A 27,597-nucleotide genomic window follows, 5' to 3' on the forward strand; every position below is an offset into this window, starting at 1 on the left:
TTTCTCTTTGTTTAAATATGAAAAGTTCCTTCTCTGGCATATAAGCATCAGGAGAGTAGGGACTGTGTCAGTTGTGGTTCCCTTGTGTACATATTACCTGGCACATAGTATTGCTAACCAGCTGTTACCTCTACTCCTAGGAATGCTTTGAGAGTGCTTCACTTTGAACTGTTGGAATTTTTTTACAGACACTGCTTTCTTCAACACTGGCCCTAGAGTAGGGTAAATGTGGGTTCTTATTGCATCTCAGTCACTAACTAGCAGTGTGATCTTGGGCAATTCACGTAAAAGCTCTAGGTCTCATTTTCTGTATCTGCAAAACTGTTTTTAAATATGCTTTAGCACTAGAAGACTTTTCCTCAAATAAAAATTTCAAAAGAGTCCCATATATAAAAAAGATAAAAGCAATAATGAGGTTCTCATTCTAATCAATTCTTCAGTGAAGAAAATGCCACTAAAAGTACCTTCTTAGATCAGGGTATGATTTGAAAAACCCTACACTAGCTGACCCACAAAAGTTGAGTCTAGCAATAACATTCCATGATTTATCCATTTAATAAATACTTATTAAATGTCTACTTTGTACCTAGTACTGAACTAGGCACTGCACATTCAGCAATAAACAAGCAGATGGGCTTCCTGAGATATTTATGCCAACATGTAGTATTCAGCCTATTATTAAATATTCACTTAAAAGAACAAAAAAAAGATTAAAACACTACCTCTGGTCTTTTTATAGAGTATAGAAAGCAAGACATTTTACCAAATTCACAAATAGCTGAATGTACTAAGAAAATAGCTAAATTTCAGAAATGCATATCTCATTTTCCCTAACCAAAATTTCAGTGCATTATTTGGGAATTTTTCAATTCATACTGTTTTCTTCCAATCATTTTTATGCTAATTTCTTAATAACACATTTACATTAATACTATTTATTGGTAGCTAAAATCTAAGTTTGTCCCTGTCATTTCCTAATTGTTTTTCTTTTTCTTTTTTTTTTTTTTTTTTTTTTGAGAAAGAGTCTCACTCTGTCACCCAGGCTGGAGTTTAGTAGTGCAATCTCGGCTCACTGCAACTTCTGCCTTCCAGGTTAAAGTGATTCTCCTGCCTCAGCCTTCCTAGTAGCTGGAATGACAGGCACCTGCCACCATGTCCAGCTAATTTTTGTATCTTTGTAGAAATGGAGTTTTGTCATGTTGGCCAGGCTGGTTTTGAACTCCTGACCTCAGATGATCCACCCACCTCGGCCTCCCAAAGTGCTGAGATTACAGGTATGAGCCACCATGCCTGGCCCTTATTTATTTTTTACTTGTCCTATCTTTTAGCATTTCAGGATCTTTTAGCCAACTGATTTTTGATCCTTCGCAACTTCATACTTAAAATATGAATTTGACAGTGAAATCTAAAAGGCAGAAACTATTCTTCATCAATATTTGTTTCACCACTTATTTCATTCAACAAATATTTGAGAAGTACCTACTATATGCAAGGCATTCTGCTATAAAGTGATACAAAAGTTCTAGAATTCTATTCACATTTCCTTCCCACTGTATTCTTTACTTTTCTTTCGCTTTAAAAGCTTAAAGTGCATAACAAGAATAAGTACCTGATTTCCCTAGGGTTCCCTCAATCTGTAATGCTCTTCCTCATACTCCTCATACATACCACATTCATTCATTCATTCATCAAAAAGTATACTGCTAGGCACTGAACAGGTGCTAATGAAGAAAAATATATGGTTCCTTTCCTTAAGGAATGACGAGAAGAATAAAGATAGTGATGACATTTCAGAAGGAAAATCTACAAGACTCAGTATCATCAGAAGCATCATAAAAAGGAATAAAGATGATTCTCAGACTTGCTAAAAGACTAAGTACATGATGATGCCTTTGACACACAGGAATTTGAAAGGCTTGCCTGGAATGTTTAAAACTGGTTTTAGAATGTTAAATGTGTAATTCCCTCTGGATAGTCTAGTTGAGTTGCCCAAACAGAAATTATTAAATAGAAGTACTCATTAGTATCTGAGTAACCATTATGTGGCAGGATCCAAGGACACTGAGTAAAACACAATCCCCGAACTCAAGGAACTTAAGACTTAGATGATAGAGAATACAAGTAAACAGACACTTAGAAACTCAGGGAGGTGTAAGCACTAGATGGAACATGAAGGACCGGAGACTCGACTTCTCAAGGCAATGCGGAGCCATGGGTTTTAAACAGAGAATGCTTGATTACATTTGCATTTTAGAAAAAAACGCTCTAGCTTCAAGGAAGATAATGGGTTGGAGGAGGCAAAAATGAAAGACAAAGTGAAAAATTAAGATGCTGTTGCAGAAATCTGAGCAAGATTTGACAGGTTCCAAGACCTACAAAGATTAAGGGAAGAGATATGTAATAGTAATATTTGAGACCCTGACTTTCCTAGACAACACTCAAAGTACAATGCTAATTCCTGAACTATTTTTAACCATAATAACAGAATAATGCTAGCATCAGGCAAGTATAAGCATACCTGATGGCCGAGCACTATGCTATCTCATCTCTTATTCTATATCAAATTGTGGGAACCACAGTTGAGGAATGTATCTTTTTTTTTCTACAACCACTTGAATTTCACATGCTATGGGAAATATATAACATAATTTAAATATACAGCATACTCTAAAGAAAAGCAAAATTGAACAGATCCAAGCAGCAAAGTTCCTCTAGGATTATGCAATCACTTCATTAGCCAAGAAGCTTACAATCTATAGATCCTATGTATTGTTATGAGAGAAAGCTTTCCATAAATCTCTAATTACAGGGCCCTGAATTGATAAGGGGAGACAATGTGTCCAGACTACCCTGTGTCACCAGCTCTAAGTCACACATGAGACAATTCTTACAAATAAAACTGAAGCTGAAGGTTTCTGGGAAAGCCCCTTCCCTGCTTCTTCCTTTCTTCCTCCTGCCTGGAATGTAGACATAAAGCTGGGGCTATAGCAGCCCTGTCGTAGCCCTGAGATAATAAGCATGAGGACGAAGTATATGCTAAGGATGACAGAGTACAAGAAAAGAAGTCTGAGACCTGGCTGTTCCTTTGTTGCTGCTGTACCAGCAGACCTTTTGTTAAGGGAGAATAATAAATTCCTCTGTGGTTAAGTAACTTTAGGCTAAACATAGTCATAATTTATACACTCTGAATTCCTTATAGAATAAAGCCTTCACTACTTAACATTGCATAAGACGTTACTCACCATCAGCTCCATTTAACTATCCAACCTCATTTCATTCTGTTCTCTGTCCCACACTTTCCATTCCAATAATTCTAAGTCTTGTCAGATGAGCACACCCCATTGAGCTGTTTTTACCTTTGTACCTGTCATTCCCTTGACTCTCCCTTATCACTCCATTTCTTCACCAAATTAACTCTTCATCAGCATTCCAGATTTCCTGGCTCTACTGGCTGAGGAAGATGCCCTGCCTTCTTCTTTTCACACTACCCCATGCACCAGTCAGTACAATGAGGGTGCTATATTACAGTTATTTATTTATATATTTGTCTTCCCAACTACACTACTGATCCCTCAAAAAGAAAAAGGTAGCTCAGTTCTTTTGGCATTCTTAGATCCTGGCACAGTACTGGGTCAACTGGGCATGCTTAGTGAATGTTTGCTGAATGAATTAGATTTACATAAAACATGATTTCTTAATTAGTAAAAGTGATTATATAATACAGACTGCTAAATGATCCCTTTAACATCAAAAACTCATTCTCATCCATAAAGTTGTGCTAAAAATGTCCAGGCTGTAGTGCAGTGCTGCAATCATAGCTAACTGTGGCCCTGAACTCCTGGGCTCAAACAATCCTCCCACCTCAGTTTCCCAAGTAGCTGGTACTACAAGTCCAAGCCACCACACCTGGCTAATTTTTTCTCTTTTAGTAGAGAAAGGGTCTCACTATGTTGCTCAGACTGGCTTTGAACTCCTAGGCTCCTTTATCCTCGATGCTCTGGCCTCTCTAAGGGTTGAGATTATAGGTGTGATCTACCACATCCAGTCTCATTTCTGCTTTTAAGCAGAAAAGCTACAAAGAGCTGTAAGTCCTAAAGACACTTGACAAAGCCATCCTCATCTGCCTTAAGGGATTAATCTCACTTACAGTGGGAAGTCAGAAATGAAAACTAGGCTGGGCGTGGTGGCTCATGTCTGTAATCCCAGCACTTGGAGGCCAAGGCAGGTGGATCACTTGAGGTCAGGAGTTCGAGACCAGACTGACCAACATGGAGAAACCCATCTCTACCAAAAATACAAAATTAGCTGGGTGTGGTGGCACATGACTGTAATCCCAGATACTCAGGGGACTGAAGCAGGAGAATCACTTGAACCCAGAAGGTGGAGGTTGTAGTGAGCCGAGATTGCACCATTGCACTCCAATCGGGGCAACAAGAGCAAAACCCCGTCTCAAAAAAAAGAAAAGAAAAAGAAATGAAAACTAAACAGATGATCAAAGAATAAATTTTGTTATACGTTATTAGCAAAACTTGTCAAAACAAGGGTAAGCAAAGAAATAAAATCTCTTCATACCTGTCACATTGCTGCATTATGGAAATTTCTTTGATTATTTCCTGAAGATCTGATTCAACAGGTACTTGTTTAATTGCGACAACTTGACCAGATTCCTTGTGTATTGCTTTAAATACACTTCCATAGGACCTAAAAGAAACCAAGACATTATTTTTTTCCTATCAAACATCGTAACTATAAGGTTAAAAGTCTATGAGTTTTCTCTGGATAGTCTTTTTTAGTTTAAAACACTATTTAAAAGATTAAAAAATCAAAGTAAATAAGTAACAATTTTAAAAGTTAATGAATTATATCTTAGCTTTATTGCTTCAACTATAGACTTAAAATAATCAAGTTAATATATAATGAGTAGCTATTTTTCTTATGAATGAAAGAAACAGACTTACGTTTTGTCAACTCAAACAAATGCAGCATTAGGAAGACATAAATGGAAATTAAAAGAATGAAATGTACATTAAAAATAGCCAAAGTCTCAAATTAGGAGAAAAGGCTGATCTCAAGGAAAATGACCCCCAGAATATCAAAAAGTCACACGTCTGTTCAGAGTACCTTAACAGTTAAAACCCTCAGCTGGGGACCACATTAACATCAAAGTTAGAGAAGCAAGGAATCTGCAGCCATCTGCTTCTACCTGATTTACAGATCCAAGGGGTCTTTTTAAAAAGTTCCTTTCACTACCTTTTCCTCAAGAGAAAAACTACATGCTCACAGGTAAATAAAATAAGGAACAGGGTCTAAGTCACTTGCCCAAAACCTGTCTGCTACAACTAGTGAAACTTTGACAACTGAATATTCACGCGTTTTAAAAAACAAAACCAAAAAAGGAAGAAGCCATTTGTATCTTAGTATGAATTTAAAAACGAGGTTAAACACTACTATGTACTGAGTTCTTACTATAAACCAGGTCCTGTGCTAGGTGTTTTACATGCATTATGAAATTCAACCCTCACAATCATAAGGAAAAACACTATTATTGTCATTAAAAGATAAGAAACAGACCAGTAGGGCCAGAATTCAAACACATTCTGACCCCAAAAAGCATGTTTTTCTCACCATATTTTTCTACAGAAGACAAGGAAAAGCAAGCCAATGGAAGACATTGAATGTTTCCTAATATTAGAAATCTATACAGAAGACCTTCCAGATTTATAATCTTTTTAAATAAGTGAAAAAGAGAGAAATAAGTGATAAAGCGACTACTTCAATACAATGTATTTTATCCTCTCCTCTATTTCTTTGGGCTCTCTGAAGTAATGTAATTTGGTTTGGTACCCAAAGTCACATTGGGCTGGGTGTGGGGGAATGTATGTGTGTGTATCTCCCCTTGAAAGCCGTATGTGTGTATGTTCCTTCAAAAGCTAACACAGAATTCAGTGCCAGATCATCTACTGTCAATTAGGCAACACCATCACTCCTTTCTAAGGACTCCTCCGCATGACAAAAGAGAAGCTGCAATCCCCATTTCCCAGAATCCTTTCCCTGAATGGTTCCTCATTAAAAGTCTGCCAGTGGGAAGAACATGCATATGTGAATGTAAAAAGGAGAAACCATTCTTTCTCCAGATATGGTTGTAGCAGATGGACTGACAGATATGAAGTGCACAGCGGCTTCCTGCTGAGCTTCCAACAGCCACCACTGCTGCAGACTGAGGTAGTTGGTGGGAGTTTCTCAATACTGCAGGATTCCAGCAGGTCCCCAGAGAGCTTTTGAGAAACACCCACTTCAGTGCTTCAGGCTGAGATCTTCAATGCTGACTTCGACCTTCAACCTTTGGCAACAGTTTTCATGAGCTTTGCATCCCCGGCCCCTCCACAATTCATTTGAGCTCCTAACTTTATTACTAAACTCTTTATATCTAGAGTACACAGAGTAGCTTCTCTTTCCTGACTATACCTTGATAGCAATATAGTTTTTGGTAGAAGAAGTGGTTCCAAGGGAAAGAATCTTAAAGATGATAATCTTGAATTACTTCTTTCTTAGATGTTGATATGGTTTGGCTGTGTTCCCACCCAAATCTCATCTTGTAGCTCCCATAATTCCCACGTGTTGTGGTAGGGACTCAGTGGGAGATCACTGAATCATGGGGGCAGATCTTTCCCATGCTGTTCTCATGATAGTGAATGGGTCTCACGAGGAGATCTGATGGTTTTAAAAATGGGAGTTTGTCTGCACAAGCTCTCTCTTTGCCCACTGCCATCCATGTACGATGTGAGCTGATCTTCCTTGCCTTCCGTCGTGATTGTGAGGCCTCCCTAGCCACGTGGAACTGTTAAGTCGATTAAACTTCTTTCTTTCGTAAATTGCCCAGTCCCGGTATGTCTTTACCAGCAGCGTGAAAACAGACTAATACAGATGTGTAGATAGTAATGATTTCAATACAAGTAACAAATAGAACACTGATGGTCTATGGCATTCAGTGGCAAACAGTTATTTAAATTATCACCCTTAGTTGCCTGGAGTCTAAGCAAAGCTTTAAAAGACCAAGTAGCTGTATCAATACAATGTATGGTGAAAATAAAGTATAAGGACTATAGAATGGGCTGCTGCCTCTGCCTGCACTGGAAAAGTTATAGAACAAACACAGCAAGCTAAAGGCTTAAATGTCCAGCTCAAGACTAAGAGAATCAGAAAATTTCTGAATTTCTTAATTCTTACAGAAACAGGGTTGAGATTTCTGAAAAACAAATTCTAGGTATAGTCTTACTGGAGGCTGAATTACATTGTAAGTTGAATTCACATCAGCACCAGGTCTGTTATGTTAAAGTTATGTTAAAGTTAAGGCATGTAACAGTAAAGAGAAGTACCTAGAGAACTGGTATTAGGACATTTAGATAGATTCTCATTAATCTGAGTACCCTGAATCCCCAAATCCTATCAAGCCTCCCTTGCTACCAAAAGCAACTCTGCCCTCCTGTCTGAGAAGATTAACCTTACAATGCCTGAAGACTCCACCTCCCGAGGCAGTCACTTTTCAGGAGAATGGAGTGGTCCTCCAGACCACTCCACCACCACTTCTCATTGCTTCCAGACCCAAAGTTATACTCAACTCCATAGATACCAGGGAGACAAGTATAAAATTAAACCCAAGAAGTTACTATTCACACTAAAAAAGCTGCAAGATTTTGCCAATTTTTATCAGAACCCTAAAGAATATGTGTGAGAGCAAATTCTAAGATTTCCAGAGAGGAAGAAATGTATTGCTATGGATGAAAGACCAGAAATTCCAGACTCAGCGTGTTAGCTCAAACAGTTGGGGGTGTCCCTAACAGTTGCTCAGCCAGTTAACTGAAACCTGGACTCAACAGTGGCCCATATTAAGTGAGATGCTAAGTGAGCCTCAGTACACACCAAAGGAAGCATATCAAAGGCTCAAGGAAATGGGATACTAGAATGGATATATATTATATGTGCCATGCTCACATACACCCTAACTATGTTTTCAAAAAGCGTCCAGAGGATACCATCATCAATCAAAGCTCTATTAGTGCAGAGGAAAGATGACAAATATGCCAACAGTGAAACTGGCTCCTTGAGTTTAATAGATAACAGGATCCCAACACAAGAGAAGTGGCAACATCTATTCACCTGAGACAAGGTGGGAACAGTTACCACAATGAGTAACAAAGCAAGGCTGAATTACAGTTTTCTTTTATTGTACATCTGGGTATCAATATTAAAGTTACACCAGCTTCATTTTTTTAAAAAAAGCTATAATTAACTGTCCTTTGAACAGTGTATAAAACATACTTGGAATCTTTCTGGAGGGGAGGAGGTGAAATACATACAACATAAAACTCACTATTTTAAAGTGTACTATTCAATGGCGTTTAGTGGGTTCACAGTGCTGTGTAAACGTTATCTGTATGTTCCAAAATATATAGAATCTGCTTTCTGTCTCTATAGATTTATCTATTCTAGATACTTCATATAAATGAAATCATACAATATGTGACCTTTTATATCTGGCTTCTTCCTTCACTTAGCATAATATTTTGTAAATCCAACTACACTGTAACACGTACCAGTACTTCACTCCTTTTCATGGCTAAAAGGTCACTTGTACAGACATATCACATTTTGTTTATTCATCTAGGATAGTAGATGGACATTTGAGTTGTTTCCACATTTTCGCTATTGTAAATAATATGCTGTGAGTTGGTATCTTTATAATTAACAGTTAATCATTTCTCTATCACTGGCTGTATCTTCCTTCTTATTCCAGATCAACTGTATTTTCGCTCTATTTTCTTTAGTCAACATTGTAAGAGGTTTAACTATTTTACTGATCTCTTCGAAAGCTTATGTATGTATAAACATATATATATTTATCTTTTTTTTTTTTTTTTTTTTGAGACAGAGTCACACTCTGTCACCCAGGCTGGAGTGCAGTGGCACAATCTTGACTCACTGCAACCTACACCTCCTGGGTTCAAGCAATTCTCCTGTCTCAGCCTTCCAAGTAGCTGGGATTACAGGCACATGCCATCACGCTCGGCTAATTTTTGTATTTTTAGTAGAGATGGGGTTTCACCATATTGGTCAAGCTGGTCTCAAACTCCAGACCTCAAGTGATCCACCCACCTCGGCCTCCCAAAATGCTGGGATTACAGCACGTAAGCCACTGTGCCTGCTTCATATTTTTCATTTCTAATTTTTTTTCTATCTCATTAATTTCAGCTTTTTCTTTAATTCAATCTTCAGTTTCTTTTGGTATGTTTCATAATTTTTCTAAGTTCTTTAAGCACTAAGTTGATTTTTTGCCTTTCTTCTTTAGTAATGAATGAATTTAGAACTAAAACTTTTCTCTTAATTAGTTTTGCTGTGTTCCACAGATACTGGCACAATGTGTTCTCCTTTTCAGTGTTTCATAGACAATTTATAATATCCTCTTCAATCAACAAGTTACTTCAGATTATGTTTCCTAATTTCCAGTTGGTGTGGATTTTGTCATATTATAACTACTTATTTCTAATTTAGTGAGTATAATCAGTGATATGGTTTGCATATTTGTCCCCTCCAAAACTCATTTTGAAATGTAATCCCCGGCCGGGCGCGGTGGCTCAAGCCTGTAATCCCAGCACTTTGGGAGGCCAAGGCAGGCGGATCACGAGGTCAGGAGATCGAGACCATCCTGGCTAACACGGTGAAACCCCGTCTCTACTAAAACAATACTAAAAACTAGCCGGGCGAGGTGGCGGGCACCTGTAGTTCCAGCTACTCGGGAGGCTGAGGCAGGAGAATGGCGTGAACCCGGGAGGCGGAGCTTGCAGTGAGCTGAGATCCGGCCACTGTACTCCAGCCTGGGCGACACAGTGAGACTCCGTCTCAAAAAACAAGAAATGTAATCCCCAATGTTGGAGGTGGAACCTGTTAGGAGACGTTTGGGTCACAGGGGCAGTTTCCTCATGGCTTGTTGGTGTCCTTGAGATGGTAAGTGAGTTCTCACAGGATGTGCTTGTTTAAAACGGTGTGACAGGCCGGGTGCAGTGGCTTACGCCTGTCATCACAACGCTGGAAGGCCGAGGTGGGCAGATAACCTGAGGTCAGGAGTTCAAGACCAGCCTGGCCAATATTGTGAAACCTCATCTCTACTAAAAATATGAAAATTAGCTGGGCATGGTGGCAGGCGCCTGTAATCCCAGCTACTCAGGAGGTTGAGGCAAGAGAATCCCTTGAACCCAGGAGGACGTTGCAGTGAGCCAAGATCGTGCCATTGCACTCCAGGCTGGATGATGAGAGAGAAACTCTGTCTCAAAAAAATTTAAAAATAAAAAAAATAAAACTCTGGCACCTCCCCTGCCCTATCTTGCTCCTGCTCTCACCATGTGAGACATCTGCTCCCCCTCTGCCTTCTTCCATGACTGTAACCTTCCTAAAGCCCTCACCAGAAGCAGATGCTGGCACCGTGCTTTTTGTAGTGTCTGCAGAACTGTGAGCCAATTAAGTTTTTCTTTATAAATTACCCAGCCTCAGGTATTTTTCTTATAACAACACAAGAACAGCTTAATACAATCAGAAAATGTGACCAGTAAAAAATCCCTTATTTTTTAGAATTTGTAACTTTTCTTTTATCAACGGTCCTTGAACATATACCAAAAAAGCAGGTCTGCAAGAAATATATACGTATAGTTATATAGACATACAGGTACTTTATATATTTTTACTTTATAGATATTTACATTTCTATAAAATCAAGTTTATTCATCATCATGTTAACTCCCTCTATGTCCTTTCTCTTTTTTCTATTATATCTGTCCAATTCTAAAAGAGATACACTGAAATCTCCCATACAATTATACTTTTATTAGATGCCTCTGACATCACTAATAGCTTTTCTGTCATAAATTTAGCTGCCATGTTGTCTGACATGTTTTGTTATAAATTGTCTTTGACATCGCTACCTAATATACCTCTTTATTTAGTTGAAATCTTTTAAACTTTAATGTATCTAATATAAAAATTGCTACTATTACTTTGTTTTTTTATTTGTACATTCATCTCTTACATAATATTTTTTATAAGAAATATCCTTATAAGCTATGCACAGTGGCCCACATCTATAATCCTAACAATTTGGGAGGCCAAGGAAGGAGGATCACTTGAGGCCAGGAGTTGAAGACCAGCCTGGGTAATATAGCAAGATCCCATCTCTATTAATAATAAATAAATAGCCTTATATTTCCATTATTTGTTTTACTTGCATCTCCTATAAACAAAATATAGGTAGGTTTCACATGTTCACTTACTCTAACAGTTTGTCGTTTAATGGGAGAATTAACATTTACTGAAAAATACACTTGATTGTATTCTTTCCATCATGTTTAGCTTATTATTATTTTTTTTTTTTTCTTTTTTTTGAGATGGAGCTTCGCTTGTGTTGCCCAGGCTGCAGTGCAATGACGTGATCCTGGCTCACCGCAACCTTCACCTTCCAGGTTCAAGTGATTCTCCTGCCTCAGCTTCCTGAGTAGCTGCGATTACAGGCGCCTGCTACCACACCCAGCTAATTTTGTATTTTTAGTAGAGATGGGGTTTTCCGTGTTGGTCAGGCTAGTCTCGAACTCCTGACCTCAAGTGATCCACCCACTTCAGCCTCCCAAAGTGCTGAGATTACAGGCGTGAGCCACCGCGCCTGGCCTACCTTGTTATTTTACCTTTTTATTTTCTCTATTTCCCTGTCTTTGTTCTTGCTGATCTATAAGCTTCTTTTAATTCTGTTTTGTGCCTTTATTATTTTGGAAATTCTCCTATACTTTGTCATTCCATTAAATGCTCCCTACCTTTCTCTCTGCTCAAACCAAGACATGTTTCTCTACTATTATTTTGAAACCATGTCAACTATTCTTCTGCCTATACAAACTGTTTTCCTCACTAAGATATTCTTGTAATATCAACTACTTACCCTTTCCAAAATAAAATGAGCCCCAAGATCTAAAAGGATGGCCTTATGTTCGCTTGCCTAACAAAGTCAAAACCTTCAAGCATATAATAAGAATGCCATAAGGGATGAACTAACAAATCTCTTGAAAATCATTTCACAGCACATTTCTTGCTTTTCCCTTATATATATGGCCTACTTTCTCTGAAAAAACACTATTACCAGATTTAGCACAAACTAATCTTTAAAATTCAGTATTACCTGCCAAATTTAATTACTACTAAATACTATTCAACTCATACAAATATACTCTAGTTGAAATATTAATATCATATAATATTTTTTAAATTGTTCTGAAATTAGGCCAGGCGCAGTGGCTCAAGCCTGTAATCCCAGCACTTTGGGAGGCCGAGACGGGCAGATCACGAGGTCAGGAGATCGAGACCATCCTGGCTAACCCGGTAAAACTCCGTCTCTACTAAAAAATACAAAAAACTAGCCGGGCGAGGTGGTGGGTGCCTGCAGTCCCAGCTACTCGGGAGGCTGAAGCAGGAGAATGGCATCAACCCGGGAGGCAGAGCTTGCAGTGAGCTGAGATCTGGCCACTGCACTCCAACCTGGGCGGCACAGCGAGACTCCGTCTCAAAAAAAAAAAAAAAAATTGTTCTGAAATTATTTAGACGCTTTCATATTTTTTGTACTTACCCTTCTCCAAGCTTCTCTAATACATCAAAAACTTCTTCAGGCTGCTTAGTCAAACTGTCTTCACTCAGCTTTTTTAGTTTACTGATTTAAAAAAGAAAGAAGAAAGAAAATATTTTCTTTAAAGACCTTTTACAAAATTTTTAATTTTTAAAATTTTACAAAGTTTTTAATTTTATTTTAATATATTCAGAAGACTATAACAATATAAAAACATATATAGTAAACGTTCTCCTTTCAAGCCCTGTTCCTCATGTGCCCAGCAACACCTCCAAAAATAATCACTTTTATTAGTTTTTTGTGAAACCTTTGCGCAAATATGAATACATATTCTTAATTCCTCCCCTTTGAATATATAAGAAGCACATACACACCCTTCTTTATAAATATTGTTATGTTGTCTACTGTTTCCACTTGACAAAACTATGTTAGAGAGCTTTCCATACAGGTTAACCATCCATAATCCAAAAATCTGAAATTCAAAATGCTCCAAGATCTGAAATTTTTGGAGCACCAACATGATACTGACAATGGAAAATTCCACACCTGACCTCATATAATGAGTCACAGTCAAACTGTAAGCACATAACACAATTTAAGGAAAAAAGATCCTCCCCAGCCCGCTTCAGCTCCGACATATCTTTTCCATGCATGCACAGATTCTCCCACCTAAGCACATCCAAAGAAGGGTAATAAAATGGCACAGGTACAGGCCAGATGCACCAATGACAGGTTCCCCACGATGCCCCACATGGAGCCAAGACTGTGCATTACTCACTGTGGGTTTTTTTTTTCTTATTCTCTGCTTTGTGGCATAAAGACAATGTTGAAAATCTGAGTAAGTGACAGAAAAACAGGAAGCATTTATGCTTATCTCTAGCACAAAAAGTCAAGCTGCTGGCTAAACTGGACAGCAGTGTGGGAAATGTCTCACAAAAGAGCATGGTGTTGGAATGACCACCATAAACAATCTGAAGAAACAGAAGGATAAATTGTTGAAGTTCTATGCTGAAGTGTCTATGAAGAGAAGTTAATGAAAAATTTTTTTTAATTGCAGAAAACCAAAATGAAGATCTCAAATGTATACTGAAAGGGTAAATCTGTCAGCATGGCAGAGAAAACATACTACTTAATGGCATGGTGCTCATGAAACAAGCAAAGATATATCACGATGAACTGAAAATTGAAGGGAACTATGAATATTCAACAGGCTGATTGCAGAAATTTAAGAAAAGACACAATATTAAATTTTTAAAGATTTGTGGTGATAAAGCAACTGCTGATCATGAAAAAGCAGAAAAATTCATTGACAAGTTTGCCAAGGCCATCACTGATGAAAATCTGACAGTAGAACAAGTCTATAATGCTGATGAAACATCACAGCTTGGTGCTAGTTCCCCAGAAAGACTCTGACTACAGCCCCTACAGGATAAGAATGCCATGGACAGAGTAACTGTGCTGGGAGGTGCTAATACAGAAGGCACACTAAGTGTAAACCTGCTGTGTGGGAAAGACTGGGTTCATTATTAGACTAACAAAAAGGCATGGGTCACCAGGGACATCTTTTCTGATTGGTTTCACAAACATTTTGTAGCAGTGGTTCAGGTTTGCTGCAGGGAAGCTGGACTGGATGATGACTACAAGATTTTGTTATTCCTTGACAACTGTTCTGCTCATCCTCCAGCTGAAAAATCTCATTAAAAATAATGTTTATTCCATGTACTTTCCCCCAAATGTGACTTCATTAATTCAGCAAGTGAGCAGGGTATCCTCAGATCAATAAAGAATAAATATGAAAACACTTTCTTGAACAGCCTACCTGCAGCAGTGAACAGACATATGAGCGTGTAAGGTTTTCAAAAGCAGTTTAGCATTTAGAATGTTGTATATGCTATTGTCAATGACTGGAACACAGTATCTAAAGACACAGTTGTGCATATCTGACACAATCTCTAGCTTGCAACTATGTTCAGTAATGATGATGAACAAGGCAGTGACTTTGAAGGATTCTGTACGTCAAGATAAAAAAAAAAAAATAGGCCGGGCGCGGTGGCTCATGACTGTAATCCCAGCACTTTGGGAGGCCAAGACTGGTAGATCACCAGGAGATCAAGACCATCCTGGCTAAAATGGTGAAACCTCATCTCTCCTAAAAATACAAAAAATAAGCCGGGCATGGTGGTGGGCGCCTGTAGTGCCAGCTACTTGGGAGGCTGAGGCAGGAGAATGGCATGAACCCAGGAGACGGAGCTTGCAGTGAGCCGAGATTGCGCCTCTGCACTCCAGCCTGGACAACACAGCAAGACTCCGTCTCAAAAAAATAAATTAATTAAAAATTTAAAAAACAATAATAAATAAAAATAAAAAGATGTTTGACTTTCTTACATATGCAAAAAAACATACCTTCAGAGTCTGTAAGTTGGAAGAAATGGATATCAAATAAGTTTTTAACATTGATAGTGAGTCTACAGTTGCTTATTCATTGACCAATGGTAAAATAGCAGAAATGGGCGGGGCGCGGTGGCTCATGCCTGTATTCCAGCACTTTGGGAGGCCAAGGGAGGCGTATTGCTTGAGCTCAGGAGTTCGAGGCCAGCCTGGGCAAACAGCGAAACCCTGTCTCTATTAAAAAATACCAAATGTTTGGTGGGCATGGTGGCACATGCCTGTGGTCCCAGCTACTTGGGAGACTGAGCCTGGGAGGTGGAGGTTGCAGTGAGCTGAGATCACGCCATGGCATTCCAGCCTGGGTGGCAGAGTTAGACCCTATCTCAAAAAAAGAAAAAAGAAATAGAAATGGTTCTGAATCAAGGTTATGGTAGTAATAGTAGTAACAATGAAGAAGATGTTAACATTGCAGAAAAAGTGCCAGAAGACGACATGGTGCGATGTGGTTATTTTAGGACTAAAGTAGAATGCATTCTTAACAGAACAAGAAATCACGTCAGTTTATAACATCAAAGAGAGACTTCTAAGACAAAAGCCATTATTAATGAGGCAGACGATTCTAGAGGAAACATTTTTAAAAGCCATCCAGCAGAATGTTTCCTTATCCCTAGCAGACCTATTTCCTGGTCCCTCAGCTGCTTCTGATGTTTCTTCTCACCTAAAAAAAACAAACAAAAAAAAAAAAACAAAAAAACCCACACAGTGTATAGTAGTAACCTTTCAATCAAAAATCAGCATCATAGGTGAAAACTAAAAGCCTGCTGTTGTTTGTTGTTCCTGTTGTTTAAAAGCTGATACAGGTATTCTGGTAATGCTACTGTGCTGCTTCTTTACCCTGAACATATTTTTTTTCCACTGTATTAATGTTATGCCATGTTTTTTACAGTTAAGTACTTATGCATGAGCAAGTATAAGAAAATGATTCCTTATCAGTAGCATGTAAATTCAGAGTCAGAAATGATGGTGATGCCCAACAACCCCACAGACTGTCCACATGGGTGGCTGAGATAGTGACACCTTTGTGTTCTGATGGTTCAACGTATGCAAACTTTGTTTCATGCAGAAAATTACTTAAAATATTGTATAACATTACCTACAGGCTATGCGTATAATGCAGATACAAAACAAATTTCATGTTTGGTCTTGGGTCCCAGCCCCAAGATATCTCATTATGTATATGCAAATACTCCAAAATACAAAAAAAAAAAAAAATTCAGATATTTGAAACACTTTTGGTCCCAAGCATCTCAGATAAGGAATTCTCAACCTGTATAAAGCATCACTGTTCTTTACAGCTGCATTATATTCAATTACAGAGATATAGCATATCTTACTTGCCCAGTCTTTTGCTTATGGACATCCAGGTTCTCTTTTGATACGATAAACAACGCAGCAATGAGTAACCTTATGTATAAGTCAATTAATACATGTGCTAGAATATATGTGGAATAAATTCCCAGAAATGAAACTGAGAATACAGACACATTCATACACACATCAATATAAAAGTAGATATACTGACAAATAAGTATATAATCATGTAATAATATAATTTTAATAATGTAGTATAACATAAGATCACTATTATAATAACTATATGGTAATTATTAAAATTATTGATTACATTATGGTACATTTTACTTCTTATACTTGTATGTTCTATAAATATATATACACATATACTGATTTCAGCAAGTTGTCCTTCATAGAGTTTGTACCAATTTATTCTCCAACAAGCAATATATTAGAGCCCTTCTTTCCCATAGTTTCACCAATAGGGTATTTAATGAAATTATTTGGATTTTAGCCAATCTGTGACGAAAACTTATTAGCTCAGTGTACACTTAACTTGTATTATGAGTGAAGCTGACCATCTTTTCAACATGATTAAGAAACTAAAATCACCCACTTGTTCTTTAATCATTTTTCCACTGGGTTTTCAGCCCTTTTCTTATCTGTATACAAAGGAAACTAGCCCTTTTTTTGAAATTAAAAACATTTTCATTTGGATTTTGACTTCACTTATTTTTAATTGTGCCGTCTATTTGATTTTCTGCCATACAAAAAATGTCATTATTTTGTTTTTGCAAATGAGTGGACGGTAATGCCATTTACTAAGGTAGGAAACACAGGAAAAAAAAACAGTCTGGAGGGGAACAAGATGGACTCAATTCTAATCATCTAAAAGTAGATTTCCAGTAAGCAACTGGATTTACAAATCTCAGGAGAGATGTGAACTAGAAATATAATTCTTGGTGTCATCAGCACATAGCTCAAAGCCTTCAGAAGAGACAAAATCATCAAGAAAATGTCTAAGAAAAAATAAGAGTCAAACACAAAACACATATCAAGGAAACACCAATATTTAAGAAATGAGGTCAAGAAGCACAAGAAGGTAATATCTGGCTACATCAAAAGCTACCAAAAGTTCAAGCAGCTTCAAAGTGTAAGTATCCATTGTAGAACTTCCACTTCTAGCCACCAGGTGTGACAGGAAGCAGAATTATCTGTCAGCTGTAAATAGCTACAAAACTCAACAAAATATAAGAAACTGTTTTCAGATGCTGGCTACCAGGTATTACAGAACTGGATATATTGAGGTCCCCAAGAGAAGGAGAAGAAATAAGACGACCCCTGCCATCACCCAGGCTTTAGATCTAGAGACTATGTCATCAGACTGTAGCACAGGAAAAGAAGAACTCAAACAGAACTAAGCAATTTTGCTGAGTTGAAGAAATAGAGCTTAGAGTTTGGTGAGGAATCAAGGCAAATAGAACTTCCATTACAGAGTATCAGGACAAGGGAGCTATGCAGAGAAAAGGTTCAGCAATCTATCTAGAGGTTTCCATGAAATGCCAGTCTGCGCAAGCTTACAAAACACTCCTCAAAGCCCAGCAAAACCAGTTTCTTAAGGGGAAAAAAACAATCAGGGAGCAATAAAAAGCAAAATTCCCAGACATATCACAAGGCAGGGAATCTTTCCCACTATCCAGAATTGAAAGAACTCCATGAATATAAAGGTCACTAAGAAAAGAACTCAGAACAGCATTATTTTAGAAAGGAGATTATATTACCAAAAGATAAAGGATATTCCAGATTCTCCCTAGAGTAGCTTAAAAACTAACCTCAAAAGCATCAAGCCAAACCACAAGACAACTTACTTAACTGCCTACCAGAACGAGTCCGTAACTTCTTAAGCAAAACAAAATTCGACATTCACAAACGTAAAATTAACAATGTCAAAAAAATCAATCAAAAATTATTAAACCTATGAGTAACCAGGAACTATAACTCATAAAGAGAAAAATTAGCCAATAAAACAGACCCAGAAACAACAGAGGCGGTGAAATTGATAAATATCTTATAAAAAGCTCTTATGAATATACTTTCACATACTCACAGATGTTAAAGGAAATGGAAGGTGAGGGAAGATAAACAGAAATTTAACAGATAAAAGATAAAATATTTGCTTTTGTTGCTGCAGCAGAAGCTGTGAGTATGTTCAAGGCTTCAGATGAGGCTTGCCTCTAGCATCCTCTGCTGTGGCAAAAAGATCTGGCCCGACACCAATGAGATCAATGAAATCTGCCATGCCAACTCCTGTCAGCACATCCAGAAGCTGATCAAAGATGGGCTGATTATCCCTAAGTCTGTGACTGTCCATTCCTGGGCTCACTGCCAGAAAAGCACCTTGGCCTGCCAGAAGGGCAGGTACATGGACACAGGTAAGCAAAAAGGGTACAGCCAATGCTCAAATGCCAGAGAAGATAACTTGGGTGAGGAGAACAGGAATTCTGAGTCAGCTGCTCAAAGATACTGTGAATCTAAAAAGACTGATCGCCACATGTATCACAGCCTGTACCTGAAGGTAAAAGGGAGTGTGTTCAAAAACAGGCAGATTATCATGGAACACATCTACCCGCTGAAGGCACACAGGCCCACAAGATGCTCCTGGCTGACCAGGCAGAGGCCTGCTGGTCTAAGATCAAGGAAGCATGCAAGTACCATGAAGAGCGCCTCCAGGCAAAGAGGGAAGAGAGCATCAAGACTTTGTCCAAGGAGAAAGAGACGAGGAAATAAAGCTTCCCTTTTCTTGTCTGTACATAGTGGTCTTGGTGATTATACAGATCAATCATTAAAATAAAACACACCTTTATCTGCTAAAAAATATATATATCTGAAACAAAATTTGTGTTGAATAAGATTAAAAGGAGATTAGGCAGTGCAGCACAAAAGATGAATCATTTGAAAAGGAAAAAATGTTATTTAAATAAAGGAAGAAACAAAAAGCCTGAGTCCCACATGAAAAACAAACAAACGGGATGGGAAGTAAGGAAAGAAAAGTAAGGCAAGGAAGGAGGGAAATAAGGAGAAACATTTTCCAAATTTTATGTAAACCATAAACCCACACAGATGCATCAAATTCAATAAATTTGAAAAGATAAAACACAAAGAGAGAGAGAGAAGGCGAGAGAAAGAGCCAAGATATATTATGATAAAATTGCTGAACATCAGCAATTTGTATAGGTATAAATTTTGTATAGAGAAAAAATACTAAAAGTAGTCACAGGAAAGACATATAGGCATATCTCAGAGATACTGCAGATTCGGTTTCAGACCACAACAATAAAGCAAATACCACAATAAAGCAAATAACACAAAAATGTTTGTTTTCCCAGGACATATAAATGTTTACACTATACTGTAGTCTATTACATATAGAATAGCATTATGTCTGAAAAAATATATATATACCTTAACATAAAAATAATGTTTGAAGTGAAGGATACCCACTATTCCCTGATGAATGTTATGCATTATATGCCTGTATCAAAATATCTCATGTACCCAATATATATACCTACTATGTACCCATAAAAATCAAAAATAAAAAAGATTTTAAACACTTTATTGCTAAAAATGCCAATGATCATCTGAGCCTACAACGAGTCAAAATCTTTTTGCTGGTGGAGAGTATTGCCTCTATGTTAATAACTCCTTCCTGATCAGTGTGGTGGTAGCAAAATGTTGAGGTAGCTGTGGAAATTTCTTAAAATAAGACAATAACGAAGTTTGCCACATCAATTAATTATTCCTTCCCAAAAGATTTCTCTATAGCATGTGATGCTGTTTGATGCATCTTACCCACAAGCAGAACTTTCAAAATTGGAGTCAATCCTCTCAAACCCTGCCACTGCTTTCTCAATTAAGATTATATTCTAAATCCTTTTTTATTTCCAAGATGGCAGATTAGAGGTTTTCAGTGGGCCTCATTCTCTTGGAAATAGCAAGATAGTGTACAAAGGTCAACTCTGAAAGCTTTAATTCACAAAGGAAAACAGGAATCCACTGGAATCGTGACGGACACCCCAGATCCAAGGAAGACACACAAACACAAACAGCCCCTATGATGGCATCCAATTGATAAAAGTGAGAGAAGCCCAAGTATGCAAGTCAGTCAGAAAGCCTCCCTCTGTGACTCACTTTTCCACTGGGGATCTGAGCAACCCAGGTCAAGAAAGAGTACTTTGTTTCTTCCAAGACCTGGATCTAACTTGGGGACAGGCTGGTTTGGAGATGCTGTGAAGGACAGACACTGGGAAAAGCTACTGGCATTTCCCAGACCCAGGACGGAGAAGAGAACACCATTTTAAATGTGGGTGCATACAAGCCAACCATTATTTGGCAACCCAGCAGCATGGTCACATAGGCATCTGGCTCTGGAGCAGGACAGGGGTCGTCACAGCCACACTGTAGTTAGTGCCTCAGTACTAGGTGCTGGGATTGTGCTCTCCTCCACTGGAGGTCTAGGATGAGAGGAGAGCTGCTATGGCTGTAGTTTCTCCTGGACAACCAGATTTGGAGCCAGATCCAGGCTGGCAACCTGGAACTGGTCTGCATGTGTCATGGCTGGTTGCCACAGCCTGTTCCTCTGAGAATGTGGTGCAGCAGGGCCCTCTCTGCTCTACTCCCTGGCAAAAATCCAGGCATTTGGAGCAACTGTTTGCCTGGACAAGCAAGCTGAACCACCTCACCCTTCATGGATATAAATTATGGCACAGGGGAGGCCTCTCTGCTCCACATGTAGGCAGATCTAGAGGTATTCAGAGCACTCCCTCACCTGCATCCACAGTCTGAGCTGCCTTACCCTTCCTGTGCATAGATTGTGGTACAGTGGGGCCCTCTCCACTCCACATGGAGACAGATATCCAGGTATCTGATGCACTTGCTCACAGGGACTAGCAGATTGAGTTGCCCCACTTTTCCTGTACAGAGATTCTGTGTAGGAGGGCCCTCTCTGCTCCAGGCCCAGGCAAATCTCCAGGCATTCAGAGCATCTGCTCACCTGAATCAGAAGCCTGATCTGCCTTACCCTTCCTGTGCAGAGATCCTAGTGTAGGGAGGCCCTCTCTGCTTCACACTCAGACAGATCTCCCAGGCATTCAGAGCATCTGCTCACCTGAATCAGCAGCCTGATCTGCCTCACCCTTCCTGTGCAGAGATCCTAGTGTAGGGAGGCCCTCTCTGCTTCATACTCAGACAGATCTCCCAGGCATTCAGAGCACCCACTCACCTGGATCAGCAGCCTGGACTGCTCCATCCTTCTGTAGATAGATTACGGTGCAACAGGGCCCTTCCACTCCATTGCCCAAGAAGATCTTCAGATATTCAAAGTACCTTTTTGCCCAAACTGGCATCTTGGGCCATGCCACTCTTCCTATGAAGAGATCTGGGTACAGGGAGGCCCTCCCTGCTTCATGCCCAGGCATATCTCCAGGCATTCAGAGCACCTGCTTGCCTGGTTCAGCAGCTTAGATCACCCCAACCCTCCTCCGCAGACATCTTAGTGGTGGTGGGGTCAGGAGGACCCTCTCCACTTCATGCCCAGGCAGATGTCCAGTCATCTGAAGCACCTACTCTTCAGGATTAGGTATTTAAGCTGCCGCCCATCCCTGTGCAGAGAACTTAGGGCCAAGGAGGTCTCCCAGCGCCACACCCAGGTACACCTCTGGGTGCTTGGTGACTACCCGCTGGAGTCTCCCTATGCACTGACGCTTGTGCTTGCCATTGGAGGACCTGGCAGTGAAAGTGCCCAGTCCAGCCCTACATATCTTGCCCTCTGCCCCTCAGGGCTAAGCAGGAAACTTGGACCACTATACAATCCACAAATCAGCCCACTGCTTGAGTCAACAGAGAGCTGCTCCCAGTAAACAAGGATCAAATATATACTCAGTCACACTGGCAACACCTGGCTCTTACCCATAAGTGCCTTCTACTGGTTTATAGGACAAACTACACAGCCCAATATAAAACCTGCCAACTGAAGTGCATAGGACTATAAAAACAAAGCCAAAAGACTCTACACAGCATTATTTCCACTCACACCCCCTAAGGAGAAGGGAAAAGGGAAAGAAGAAAAAAACGTTATAAGAAAAGAAAGAAAAAATCCTACCAGTATGAAAATAATCACACAAATTAGCAGTGCCAGTGTCTCCAGATGGGAAGAAACCAGTGCAAGAATACTGGCACCATGAAAAATCTGAATGTAGTGCCACCACAAAAGGATCACACTAGCTCTCCAACAATGGTCCTCAACCAAAAAGGACACTCAGAAATGACAACTCAAAGCATGGGTTGCAAGGAAGCTCAAAGAGATCCAAGACAAGATTGAAAATCAATACTAACACACTTCAAAGGAAATCCAGCAAATAAAAGAAGAGGTAAAGATCTTTAAAAGAAATCAATCAGAGCTTCTGGGACTGAAAAAGGTTTACTTAAGAAATTTCAAAATATAACTGAAAGCTTTATCAATAGACTGGACCAAGCAAAAGAAAGAATTTCAGGCCAGGCATGGTGGCTCATGCCTATAATCCCAACACTTGAGGAGGCTGAGGCAGGAAGATCATTTGAGCCAAGGAACTTGAGACCATCCTGGAAAACACAAAGAGACCATGTTTTTACAAAGAAATTTAAAAATTAGCTGGGTATGGTGGCTCGCACCTATAGTTCTAGCTACCTCAGAGGCTGGGGTGAAAGGATCACCTGAGCCTGGGAGTCCAAGGCTGCAGTGAGCCGTGATCATATCACTGCAAAACAGACAAACAAAAGGAAAAAAGAAAAAAGGGATGAAGGCTGATCTTTTGAACTAACCCAGTCACACAAAAATAGAGGAAAATGAACTTTTAAAATTGAACAAAGTCTTTAAGAAACACAGGATTACGAAAAGCGATCAAACCTATAAATTATTAGCATTCATGATGCAGAAGGAGAAAAAGCAAACAACCTGGAAAATATATTTGAGGAACTAACTCAAAAAAATTTCCCTAATCTTGCTAGAGTGATAGACATCCAGATACAACAAATCCAGACAACACCTGTGAGATAATATACAAATCCAGACAACACTTGGGAGATAACAAACAAAATGAACATCACCAAGGCATATACTCACCAGGCTGTCCAAGGTCAATGTTAAAAGAAAAAAAAATCTTAAAGCTAAAGAAAAAGGTCAGGTTACATACAAAGGAAACCCCATCGGGCTACCAGTGTGCTTCTCAGTAGAAATTTTACAAGCTAGGAGAAACTAGGGGGACTATTTTCAGCATGCTTTTTTTTCTGAGATGAAGTCTTGCTCTGTCACCCAGGCTGGAGTGCAGTGACGTGATCTCGGCTCACTGAACCTCTGCCTCTTGGGTTCAAGTGATTCTCGTGCTTCAGCCTCCCAAGTAGCTAAGATTTCAGGTACGTGGCACCATGCCCAGCCAAATTTTATATTTTTAGTAGAGACAGGGTTTCACCATTTTGGCCAGGCTGGTCTCAAACTCCTGACTTGGCCAGGCTGGTCTCAAACTCCTGACCTCAAGCAATCTGCCTGCCTTGGCCTCCAAAATGGTGCTGAGATTACAGGTGTAAGCCACTGCACTCAGCCAATTTTCAGCATTCTAAAAGAAAAGAGGCCGGGCGCGGTGGCTCAAGCCTGTAATCCCAGCACTTTGGGAGGCCGAGACGGGCGGATCACGAGGTCAGGAGATCGAGACCATCCTGGCGAACACGGTGAAACCCCGTCTCTACTAAAAATACAAAAACTAGCCGGGCGAGGTGGCAGGCGCCTATAGTCCCAGCTACTAGGGAGGCTGAGGCAGGAGAATGGTGTGAACCCAGGAGGCGGAGCTTGCAGTGAGCTGAGATCCGGCCACTGCACTCCAGTCCGGGCGACAGAGCGAGACTCCGCCTCCAAAAAAATAAATAAATAAATAAAAGAAAAGAAAAGAAAAGAAATTCCAACCAAGAATTTCATATCCCCCCAACAAATTAAGCTTCAAAAGCAGAAGAAAAATAACATGTTTTCCAAACAAGCAAGCACTAAGAGAATTCATTACCACTAGACCCAACATTACAAGAGACCCTTAAGGGAGTTCTAAACATGGAAACAAAAGAATGATACCTGCTACCACAAAAACACACTTAAGTACATAGCCCACAGACCCTATAAAGAAACTACACAATACAGTCTACAAACAACCAGTTAACGACTTCATGATAGGATCAAATCCTCACATTTCTTTTATTTTGAGACAGAGTTTTGCTACTGTTGCCCAGGCTTGAGTGCAATGGCACGATCTTGGCTCACCGCAACCTCCACCTCCTGGGTTCAAGCAATTCTCCTGCCTCAGCCTCCTGAGTGGCTGATATTACAGGCATGTGCCACCACATCCAGCTAATTTTGTATTTTTAATAGAGATGGGGTTTCTCTACGTTGGTCAAGCTGTTCTCGAACTCCCGACCTCAGGTAATCTGCCCACTTCAGCCTCCCAAAGTGCTGGGATTACAGGCATGAGCCACTGCGCCTGGCCAAAACCTCACATTTCAATGTTAACCTTGAATGTAAATGGTCTAAACGTTCCACATTAAAGGTAGAGTGGCAAGTTGGATTAAAAAACAAGACCAGATATCATGGCAGACAGGAGGCAGGACTAGATTGCACCTCCCACTCAGAGCAGTGTGTGGAGGCTCACGTCTTGAACTTTTGCTCCAGAATGACTGCAGGAATATATTAGGAAAGCCAAGAAAACCCAGAGACCCTCTGAAGGAAGTGGACTGCTCCTGCAGGACCTGGCAGACACCCCAAATATTTTGAGTGCCCAAGCTGTGGAAGTGGGAAAGGGAGACTGTCCGCCTCCGAACACACATCCCTAACTGGGGAACGTGAAGGTCTAGATTATGGGAGAAGATTCAGACCTTACCTGGAGCTGAGACAATTTAAAGAGCCAAGAGAAATATAGGCCAGATGCGGTGGCTCACGCCTGTAATCCCAGCACTTGAGAGGCCGAGGCAGGCGGATCACAAGGTCAGGAGATCGAGACCATCCTGGCCAACATGGTGAAACCCAATCTCTACTAAAAATACAAAAATTAGCGTGGCGTGGTGGTGCGCACCTGTAGTCCCAGCTACTTGGGAGGCTGAGGCAGGAGAATCACTTGAACCTGGGAGCTGGAGGTTGCAGTGAGCCGAGGTTGCACCACTGCACTCCAGTCTGGCGACAGAGCGGGACTCCATCTCAAAAAAAAAAAAAAAATACAAGAACTAAAGGAAGAAATATTCAATGAAATAGATAGCATAAATAAAAAACGAAACTTCAGGAAACAATGGACACATTTATAGAAATGCAAAATGCTCTGGACAGTCTCAGCAATAGAATCGAACAAGTAGAAGAATGAACTTGAGAGCTCAAAAACAAGGTTTTTGAATTAACCCAATCCAACGAAGACAAAAGAAAAAGAGTAAGAAAATATGGACAAAGCCTCCAAGAAGTCTGGGATTATGTTAAATGACCAAAACTAAGAATAATCAGCGTTCCTGAGAAAAGAAGATAAATCTAAAAGCCTGGAAAATATATTTGGGGGAATAATCGAGGAAAACTTCCCTGGCCTTGATAGAGATCTAGACATCCAAATACAAGAACTTAAAAGAACACCTGGGGAATTCACTGCAAAAAGATTATCGCCTAGGCATGCTGTCATTAAATTATTTAAAGGTAAGACAAAGAAAAGAATCTTAAGAGCCATGAGGAAAAAGCACCAGGTAACCTTTAAAGGAAAACCTATCAGATTAGCAGCAGATTTCTCAGGAAAAACTTTACAAGCTAGAAGGGACTGGGGCCCTGTCCTCAGCCTCCTCAAACAAAACAATTATCAGCCAAGAATTTTGCACCCAGCGAAACTAAGCTTCATAAATGACGGAAAGATAAAGTATTTTTCAGACAAACAAATGCTGAGGGAATTTGCCACTACCAAGTCAGCATTACAAAAGCTGCTAAAAGGAGCTCTAAATCTTGAAACAAAGCCAGGAAACACATCAAAACAGAACCCCTTTAAAGCATAAATCTCACAGGACCTAAAAAACAAAAATACAATTTAAAAAACAAAACAAAACAAAAAAAACAAAGTATACAGGCAACAAATCACATAATGAGTGGACGATACCTCACATCTCAATACCAATGCTGAATGTAAACGGTCTAAACATTCCACTTAAGATACAGAATTGGCCAGGCGTGGTAGCTCACACCTGTAATCCCAACACTTTGGGAGGCCGAGGTAGGCAGATCTCAAGGTCAGGAGTTTGAGACCAGCCTGGACAACATGGTGAAACCCTGTCTCTACTAAAAATACAAAAATTAGCCAGGTGCGGTGGTGCACGCCTGTAATCCCAGCTATTCAGTAGGCTGTGGCAGGAGAATCGCTTGAACCCAGGAGGCACTGGTTGCAGTGAGGCAAAATTGCGCCATTGCACTCCAGACTGGGGGACAAGAATGAGACTTCGTCTCAAAATAAATAAATAAGTATATCTATATATGTATAGAGAGAGAGAGAATTGCAGAATGGGTAAGAATTCACCAACCATCTGCTGCCTTCAAGAAACACACTAACACATGAGGACTCACATAAACTTAACGTAAAGGGGTAGAAAAAGACATTGCATGCAAATGGACACCAAAAGCGAGTAGGAATAGCTCTTCTTATACCAGACAAAACAAACTTTAAAGCAACAGCCATTAAAAGAGACAAAGAGAGTCATTATATAATGATAAAAGGCCTTGTCCAACAGGAAAATACCACAATCCTAAATATATATGCACCTAACACCGGAGCTCCCAAATTTATAAAACAATTACTAATAGACTTAAGAAATGAGACAGCAACAGTAATAGTGGGGGACTTCAACACTCCACTGACAGCACTAGACAGGTCATCAAGACAAAAAGTCAACAAAGAAACAATGGATTTAAACTATACCCTGGAACAAATGGACTTAACAGATATATACAGAACATTCTACTCAACGACCGCAGAATATACGTTCTATTCAACAGCACATGGAACTTTCTCCAAGATAGACCACATGAGAGGCCACAAAACGAGCCTCAATAAATTTAAGAAAACTGAAATTATATCAAGTACTCTCTCAGACCATAGTGGAATAAAATTGGAAATCAA

General features: G+C 39.6%; 1 protein-coding gene across 1 annotated transcript in view; it reads right to left on the reverse strand.

Annotated features, from left to right (window-relative positions):
• The window catches only part of STK3 (serine/threonine kinase 3), a 354,584-nt gene that overhangs the window by 291,608 nt on the left and 35,379 nt on the right, over positions 1-27,597 (reverse strand). The window contains exons 2-3 of the mRNA XM_033202322.1: positions 12,656-12,736; positions 4,573-4,701 (exon numbers count right to left, since the gene is read on the reverse strand). Coding sequence (XP_033058213.1) covers positions 4,573-4,701; positions 12,656-12,736 — 210 coding nt within the window. The remainder of the gene's footprint in view (positions 1-4,572; positions 4,702-12,655; positions 12,737-27,597) is intronic.

This window comes from Trachypithecus francoisi, unplaced genomic scaffold, assembly GCF_009764315.1.
Source record: "Trachypithecus francoisi isolate TF-2019V2 unplaced genomic scaffold, Tfra_2.0 Lachesis_group7, whole genome shotgun sequence".
NCBI lineage: Eukaryota > Metazoa > Chordata > Mammalia > Primates > Cercopithecidae > Trachypithecus > Trachypithecus francoisi.